We start from the raw sequence: 9274 nt of genomic DNA, 5'->3' as shown, positions 1-9274 counted from the left end.
CTGGCCAGGTGGGATGGAGACACGACTGGACTCCTTGATGCTGGGAGGTGGCTTTTCTAACAGAGAGAAACATGCCCATGTTCCTGAGCCCCAACCCAGAGCAGAAGCAGCTGAGACACGGATCTGGGTTGAGGAATGGGCTTCCCTACACCCTTGTGTCGCTCATGTCCTCAGGAAGGGGTTAAAGGGAGCTGGGGGATCCCCAGGAATGGAATGGGGCAGCAGTAACCTGAGAGGACCAGATGGGTCAATGGTCACCTCGGCAGGTGTCACTATGGATGGATGACACTGAGGCCCACTGCTCCGACCCCTTGTTGCCAATTGGTATCACATAACCCCCATCCCTCCTCTGACTCTGGAGGAAAGCATGTGTGCAGACTTTCTCTGCCATTTTGATAAGATGGGAGCTAAAAACAGTTCCTTTTAGGAAATATGTATTTCTTTTCATACCTGTTTGTGGAAGAAGATTTGTATTTGCTACATGTGATTTTACCTGTCTGCCTTCTCCACGGACTTAGCAATGGGGCAGACAAGCACAAGGACTCCTAGCCACACACTGGGCAGGTTCTGCAAGTCACAGAACAGTAGCTACATGCTGGGCTGCAGAGCACCTTAGAGCAACCTTACAGTTCCTCCCCCTCTCCTGGCCACCCATGTCACCCATGTCACAGAAGTGAGGCCCCTTCCACGGCTGGTAGCACAGGGCAAAGTGAGGAAGGGGATGTGCCAGCAGTGTGTTTGAAGTGGGGTGAGGATCTGGTGACCGTGGTGAATATCTGTGGTCTGTGAGTCTGGAATCTCCCCACCGGGCAAGCCATAGGGTCTCCTCTGTCCAGGGAGGGCTGCTTGGGCTCGCTGTGTCTTTGTGGGCTGAACTGGGCAGCTTCTCTTCAGTCCTGACCGCCTGTCAGTTTGTGGAACAGGTCCTCGTCGAGCGTTTCATTCTGGTCCTTGGAGCGTGTAGACAAGAAAATGTAGCCGCCGATGTACTCGTGCACGACCTTGCAATCTGCACTCAGACAGGTGAATGCAATGGAGACGTTTTGGTCAAACTCGATGGCCACCTGGAAGAGAGAGGCATGCATAAGCCGAAACTCTGACAAGGAATTGTGAGAAAGAAGCTGCTTTGCAGGAGATGGACCCTGGCACTGAGGACTGCTGAGGTGGCTGCCAGATGGGTATCCCAAAACACCACCCAGAAAACCACCACTTCCATGAAAGACGTACAGAAAACACGTCTTTGCTCCCTTTGCGCCCTCTTGTGGTGTCAACTTTGTCATGCACCTGGTGAAAATTCTAACTCCCAACACACATACATATTTTTGGTTTGTCTGTCTGTCCTAACGTCCCAAGCACTCCCTGTGTTGAGGGGCAGGGTGCTTTGTAGACTCCTTAATGGAGACTGAAAGGCCTGCCTGATTCTCCCACAGCCTCTGCCCTGTACCCCTTTCCAGCTGAAAGTCACTAGAAGAAAGTCTTGAGACATTGTTGGTTCTCAACCTTGGCTGCCCATTGGAATCACCGGTGGAACTTTAAAAATGACTGATGGTTGGGTCCCATTCCCAGTGATTTGGATTTAACTGGTCTGGGGTGTGCCCTGGGCAGTGGTATTGTAAAGGTCCCCAGGTGATCCTAACATGCATCAAGGTTTTAGAGCTACTGCCTTAGAGGTCATCTTATCTCTGACCTTTGTTTTACAAATGAATACCCAGAGGGTTATCAGCACTACTGAGAGGACTCTTCAGCTCTTTAAAAGTGTGGGTCTCTTACCATCCCTCTGTGTTGATTGCTTTCTACTGGAAAAGTGAGAATGGCAAAAAAAAACCGAGGGAAGATAGATTCTATATCAGCAACATCAGAATATTTTAAATCAGCAGTGGTATGCTAAGGTGTCTCTAACTCCATTTAGAATTTCCCATGATATAGGCTTGGCCTGAATTTAGTTCCTAGGATGGGAGATGGGGACAGTCTGCACAGACTGAGGGTTTGCGGGCCCTCATCTCCAGAGGCTAAGCTTTTCTCAGCATCTGGGCGCCTCCCTGGCTTCTCCAGCAATTTTTCCCTTTTGGGTTTGGCAAAAGTTCCCTTTTGCTCCCCAGGCAGGCAACTGAGCCTTTGAGTCCTCAACCAGTTGGATCTCTTGGCAGCCAATCAAAGGAGGTTTTCTTTTGTATAACAGTTACATCTCAGGTATTTTCTGCTAAGTAATTATCAGCCTAGATCTTATATAATTCTATGCTGAGTCGATGAAAACGAATCAGACTGTTCAGCAGTTTTAGAGCCTGTCTGTACGGAAAGTTTGCATGGAGACTAAGCTGACTTGCATGTTAATTCAAGAACACTTGCCCTGTACTTGGAAAGTGCCCAGAATTGCATGTGATTATTTTAGCAGACAATTACCACATGCCTGTGGTTTCTCAGTTATAAACATAAGAACACCTTTTTAAAATCAGAATAATCTGCAATTCTGAGGGCACACACATTTATAGGCTCAACATTGAATACCAAAAACTTTCATGTTACCTGCCGGATTTCCCAATTTACATTCCACTGTTTCATATTTGTGAATCTCCACGTTGTAATCGGGATCCCGGTGGCTGCATCGATTCTAATCAGTCTGTTATAGGAAACTCCCAGAATGTCATCTTTCTTGCTTCCTTTAAATCTGGAAAAAAAAAATTAATTAAGAGAAGCAGCTGACTACCCTGTTACAAAAGGGCAGGAGAAACTGGGTCTTTGGAAAGAGCAAGCAAACAAATAAAAACTAGACTTTCCTATAAGTCAACACTTTAAAAAACAAACCAATCTTCCAGTCCCCAAATTATAAAATGAAAAAGTGACAGAGTATTTGCTGTACTGCAGGATTAAGTGTAGATTTTGCTTAGACATTAGTCTTCCTTACTGAACTAAAAATGTAGTTTGATTTACAAGCATGCCTGGGAAACCAGTCTTTTATACAGTTGGGGGGGAGCCATCATGCTTGGTGGGGATTATGAAGGAGGACACTGGGCTGTATGTCAAGGCACACCCCTGACTAGGAGGTGAACTTGGACAAGTCACTTCAGCTATTTTTCTGTATGTCAAAGTTCTCATCTGTAAAGCAGAAAGGGGTGATAGATGGGCTACCTCTGGGTCCTTTAGACCTAGAAATCTTCAGAGACCCATGGGAACAGGGTTGCTACCTGATAAGCCTGGGTGATGACACAGGGTTTGTTGGGAGCTATCTGTCTAGAAACCTAAAAATTCTGCCAAGCCACACCCTGAGACACAGTGTGAAATGCACAACAGGGAGGATACTGACATGAAGGGACATCACAGGTTTCATAAAATAATAGGTGACATTCTCTCTCTGGTTTTGCAAATGTGGCTATCCTAAAAGAACAAAATCTCCTTTTAAAATATTAAACTCTCCTTTCCCACCTTTAGCTGGATTTCAGGGGTGATGGGGCTTTGAACAGATGGTACAGAAGACTTTTATGAGCAGCCAAAAGCGTTTGGGGTATTTGTGAAAGGGCAGCATCCTGAAATAAAAAGAATTCTTTCTATATTCTAGACTAAGTGAGAATAAACTGGGCTCCCAGAAGCCACTTATGATTGAAGGGAAAGTTAGAGGGATGAGTGAGTAATCACCTGACGAGGTAGTAGGTGAGGCCGAATTCAGGTAGGGACTGCCAGGCCTGGATGAACCGCAGCTTGGCTTCAACCAGGGGCATCTGTGCCACGTTCTGGTGGGCTTCCAGGATCCGGGCTGCCAGCTGAGCAGAAACAGGAGACATTAAACTCTCCTTAGCATGCACTGACTGCTCTGTCATCATCCTGTTAGCTGCAGATCCCCACTGAGAACAATAAACCCAAGGCCCAACTGCACCTCTACAAAGGCAATTCATGCTCGTTAATTCATTCTCTTTTTCTACAAGACATGACGATTGCCGGGGAGAAGTAGGAACAAGATCAACCAGCACACAAGCTTTGACAGTTCATGCAGACAAAGAGTTTGGGGGTCCCACTTTCTGGGGTCTGTGGACTATCCAAAGACAATGGTTCTACTTGAATCAGTTCATCAGTGCAACTTTTAACTCACTCTTATGGAAGAATAATTCTAAATTTTAACCTGTGGGGACTAAATATTTTTAAATAAGTTCAAGCTGGGAATACCATGTTTAGCCATCAGTACAGTGACCCCTAATAAAATTATCAATAATTTCATACTATCATCTAACCCTCAATACACAGTCACATTTCCTCAGCAACCAATTTTTCCTGACGATGGCCTCAATCAGATGGAATTTCTTCTTTTATTTCAGAACATAAAGAATGCACTGCAAACAACTGCCCCAACAAGATCAACAGTACCTGTTTAGACTTGTGTTTCTTTGCACATCGAGGTGACACAAAACATTCTGGGTTCATGTCCATGCTTTCGAGACTGGAAGCCACCTGAGATCCCGAGTTCCGGTTTTTCATCCTCAGGAAAGAAAGGATGTTGAGGACTTCTGGCTGGTAGGAGCTGTCTGCCATGGTTTTGCCCTTCGATGCCAAGATGCAGGCAGCCATCCATCGGGCATATTGATTCTCCTGCAGCAAACATCAGAGGGCTGAGAAGCACGTTCAGGCGCAAAGCTGCCCCACTGGGAACAGAGCAGGACTTAGGCTTTCTTCTCCGTTACAAAACCATCCCCTTCCCAGCAAGGAAAGATGTGAAGTGGCACACATTCCGAGTGGCTGTTAACCACCTAACATAACACTCAACAATAGCTTTTGAGTGCTGTGTTGAGTTTCTAGATGCTAAGGGGCTAGAGGATAAGAATGCTGACTTTGATAAATTCCATGCAAGGACCTCTGCATTTAAAAATGATCCCAGGACACAAGGTACTGCCATGCAGCACAGACAGGTGAAACCCAAAATTGCCAGAGAGCCTGCCTTGATACGTATTTCCATTTACATATCATGTACGATCTCAACGACAAAAGAAAATGATGAAAAAGTCATTAACTGATGTACTGTATTGTTTGTACCCTGGTCTATCCTTAGTAAACATTTAACACCCTTGATGGGATCTGAACCAGTTAGTGAGTTAGTGGTGGCGTCTACTGGTCTTCAATGTCTGTGCTTATTTTTGACCTCAGAGAGTGAACAGGAGTGGCCCGCAGAAGCTGAGGGGATGCAGTTGAAGAGGGGAAGCCTTCAGAGCAACAGCAGGTGTGGTACACTGAATTACCAACCTCAGTCTTCACCCTCCCAGTGTCCACACCCTTTGCCATGAAACTTTGCAGTCCCTTCCAACAGAAACCCAGTAATTCCCGTCCTGACTTCTGGCCCAGTCATGTGATTTCCTTTGGCCCATGGACTGTGGGTGGAAGTGACGGTATGCCAATTTCAAGCCTAAGCTTTAGGAGGCCTCATGTATTGCCAGCTGCCCTCTGGCACTTCTGCTGTCACTATGAGAAGAACTTCCTGCAGGCAGCCCGGGACCCAGAATAGATAAAAATAAGCGCAACCTGCAGCAAGGTCTAGCCAGACCTGCGGCTCAAAGCACATCTGACCAGCTCACAGCAGCCTGGGTCACCTGACCCCCAGCCTACCCACAGATCTTTCAGAGACAAATGTTTACTATTGAGTGTCACTGTGACTGTGTTACACTGTGATTGTTACGAAGCACTAGCTGACTGAGAAATCTGAGAAGACACCTTATTGTTTTGTTCTCAGGCTTAATAAAGGTAAAGGGAATAACATTTCTGTGGTTTTACTTACATGCTCACATCTCAAATACACTTCATTCATACCATCAGCAACAGGGATCAGTAACTTGATTCCGTATTTTCTCCCTGCTACGTTTACATCTGGCACAACTTCACAGCCTGAATGACAAAAGGCAGGGACAAAACTGAGTTCTGAGGCATCTGTTATATAAGTATCAGGTGTGCATCTAAAATATAGACTTTGAACATAAGCCCCTCAGATTTGGTTCTCTTCTGAAAAATAGAGGAGCGAGCTGATAACATTAATTAAAGGATAACTAAATAAGACTTATGAACAATTAACATGGATAATGAAAACATATTTTCTTTTATAATTCTCTTTTTTTGGGGGGTGGGGGGAGCAGCTGGCCGGTATGGGATCCAAACTCTTGACCTTGGTGTTACTAACACCATACTATCCAAGTGAGCTAACCGGCCAGCCCCTTTAGAATTTTCTTAAATCATCAAAATCACTTGAATTCATTTTTCAGGTTGATATTGGCTACTCTAACTCATAGGAACAATTATGAATATGAACTTTAAATCAAAGCAGAGAGAATTCTCTGATTGCCACAATGATGAGAGAGCTGAGTGCATTGGTTAATTAAATATTTCAATTAATAGAGAATTACTGGTACATGCGCAGTCACTTTATTTATTATTATTTATTTTACTTAAAAAATTTTTTTATTATAAAAATTTTTAAACGTATGAAAGTTTGAGCAAGACTACATGGCACAATTAATAACCATATGCCCACCACTTGGATTCAATAAGTCCCAGTCACTTTCAGAAATTAGAATTGTCACTAAAATAACACTGAATTAAACGTAACTGTTACTGAATTTAGACGGCTTTCCAGGATCCTACGATGCCTCATGTGCTCTACTATCAACACAAATTCCCACCACCTCATAGACTCTGGACACACTGGGAAAGAACAAACAGCATAATGCAAATAACCACATTTACTAGACCTCATGCAAGGCTCGTGCTCCATGAGGAAGAGGAGCTGCACGCCGTCTGCCATCTGGAAAACGGTGACCCAGAGAGTCTCCTCTAGAAGGAAACCTTGCTCCATTTTGCAGGAATCTTGCCTTTAACCTGCTTGCTGAGTCATATGAACCACAGCAAGGTGTAGGACACTCTTACCTCTAAGATTTAGTTTTTCTATTGGTTCTCCGTGTTCAAGTTCCTTATTTTTAAAGTAGGCTATAGACGTATCTTTAAAGACAAACCAATATTGTTTGAAAGCTTTTAATATTAACTTCTTGGGCCTGCAAATTAAAGTACAGCACAGGTTTAAAACACCATCCAGAAATGTAGAACACACTGCAAATTTCAAGCAGAACAAGATGCGCTAGAGACCCTGTCAAACCATCTACTCTTTGTTTTTTAAAATAATTTTCAGAGTCCAGAGTGCTAACCATTACACGGTGGAACCGCCACAACAATGGAATACTACTCAGCTATAAAAATGAATGAAATACTGCCATTTGCAACAACATGGATGGACCTTGAGAGAATTATATTAAGTGAAACGAGTCAGGCACAGAAAGAGAAATACCACATGTTCTCACTTATTGGTGGGAGCTAAAAATTAATATATAAATTCACACACACACACACAAACACACACACACACACACACACACACACAAAAACCGGGGGGATGGGGGGAAGAAGATATAACAACTACAATTACTTGGAGTTGATACGACAAGCAAACAGAAAGGACATTGTTGGAAGGGAGTGGGGAGAGGGAAGGGGAGGGAGGTTTCGGTGATGGGCCACAATAATCAACCACATTGTATATCGACAAAATAAAATTAAGAAAAAAATAAAATAAAATAAAATAATTTTCAAAAGACAAACTCATTTCTAAAAACTAGAAATGAAGCATTGATATGAGATGGAGAATTTAACATCCAGGCTCAGGAGTTAGACCACCTGGGTCCACACTCTGGCTTTGCTATTGCCTAATTGCCTGCCTCTGGGAAAGACATCCACCTGCCGGGGCCGCGTGTCCTGCCTCTGTGTGATGGAGACAGTGCCTGCCACCGTGAATCCCAGGAATTTTGTAAGGACAAAATGAGGTCATCTGTGTGAAGTGCTTATCATAGTTCCTGGCACGACTGAAGCGCTCAATAAATTATGATGATGTATGTGAGAAAACTATGTGAATCTGACGACATTTGAAATCTCAGCATTCTTCTTGGATCTGAAAAAGCTGTCAGTATGAACAGCACGAGCTTCAAGTTATTGGATGTAAAAATCAGATGTAAAAGTGAGCAGCCTCTTCTGTAGTTCCTTCTTGACCTTTAAGAAAAAACACCAGAGAATTCCCAGCAAGCCATGGAAATCACTGATATCTACAGCTAATCAATACAGACTCTACTGTTATTAAAAAATATTTTGGGGGGAGATATCCAAAAATGGTATCTGTTGGGGCCAGAAAACCTTGTACACTGGTGGACAAGGTCAGTGGTGCCAATGGCAGGCCTAAAGGTAGGGTCATTCAAAACAGGAAATGTGAAGATGAGCTAGAGGGAAAGGAGGAGGGTACAGATACGCAGAGAAAAGAAAATAGGAGTTATAAGTGGTTCAGTGGAACAATCCTGGCCTTGGGGTGGATCAGGATATCTTAGGCCAGAGAAGTGGACTTCTGCATTCAAGAATGGGAGACATGGTGCTGATAACTAACACCAAGGTCCAGGGTTTGATCCCTATACCAGCCAGCTGACCAAAAAAAAAAAAAAAAAAAAAAAAAGAGAGAAAACTTGGTGTTAACACCACTCATATATAATCATGTGCAAGTCTTTTAACATGTTAGTACTAGTCTTTCCTTAGCTAAAAATGTGTTATCCTTAACACAAAGATAAAGGAGAAAGTGCTCATTAAAAAAACCCCAGTGAATTACAGAGGAATATTTCATAAAAATTATAAAATAAGATTGAAGAACATTATATGGAGTTAACGTTTCCAAGATTAAGGAAAGTCACTGCATTAAAATAGTATTTATCATGTTGAGAGCTGTAGTTAATACAATTCTAAGGAACATATTTAAAAGATTATTTGTCTAATACTCAGATTTCCCAGAATTAATAGTATTTTCAAAATAAACTCTAAAGACACAGCCTATAACCAAAAGATGTGGATAGCAAGGTCTTGGTTTAGTCCTACGTGTCTAAATATTTCTCTTCAGAATCAAGAATGAAATCTGCCTTCTCCATTTTAACTGGACTTTAAGAGTATCAAGATCTCAAATTCCTTCTACCATTTCCTTCCAGTTTGGTTCACCTTCCAAGCTTCCAGCACATTACCAAAGGAGGAAGAATTATTCCTCCAATTCTATGCTCCAGAGGCTGGGGTGGGACAGGGTAAGGGAAGGGGACGTGGGGGAGGTGGCTGGGTGGGGAACGATGCACGGAACGGGACAGTCCCTCCAGAACTTACTGATCTAAAGAATCTGAAACTTTGTACCCTTTAACCATCACCTCCCCACCGCCCCCTTCCCCCAGCCTCTGGAAACCAC

At 43.4% G+C, this 9274-nt stretch overlaps 1 protein-coding gene across 1 annotated transcript in view; it reads right to left on the bottom strand.

Annotated features, from left to right (window-relative positions):
• Positions 1-890: 890 nt before the first annotated feature.
• Positions 891-9274, bottom strand: part of FERMT1 (FERM domain containing kindlin 1) — a 30351-nt gene continuing 21967 nt past the window's right edge. The window contains exons 9-14 of the mRNA XM_063107200.1: positions 6892-7016; positions 5753-5859; positions 4354-4575; positions 3631-3755; positions 2524-2665; positions 891-1064 (exon numbers count right to left, since the gene is read on the bottom strand). Coding sequence (XP_062963270.1) covers positions 891-1064; positions 2524-2665; positions 3631-3755; positions 4354-4575; positions 5753-5859; positions 6892-7016 — 895 coding nt within the window. The remainder of the gene's footprint in view (positions 1065-2523; positions 2666-3630; positions 3756-4353; positions 4576-5752; positions 5860-6891; positions 7017-9274) is intronic.

The sequence above is a fragment of the Cynocephalus volans genome, chromosome 1 (assembly GCF_027409185.1).
Source record: "Cynocephalus volans isolate mCynVol1 chromosome 1, mCynVol1.pri, whole genome shotgun sequence".
In the NCBI taxonomy this organism is placed as follows: Eukaryota; Metazoa; Chordata; class Mammalia; order Dermoptera; family Cynocephalidae; genus Cynocephalus; species Cynocephalus volans.
The sequence above is the reverse complement of the archived record's forward strand: the minus strand, read 5'-3'. Positions and strand labels throughout refer to the sequence as shown.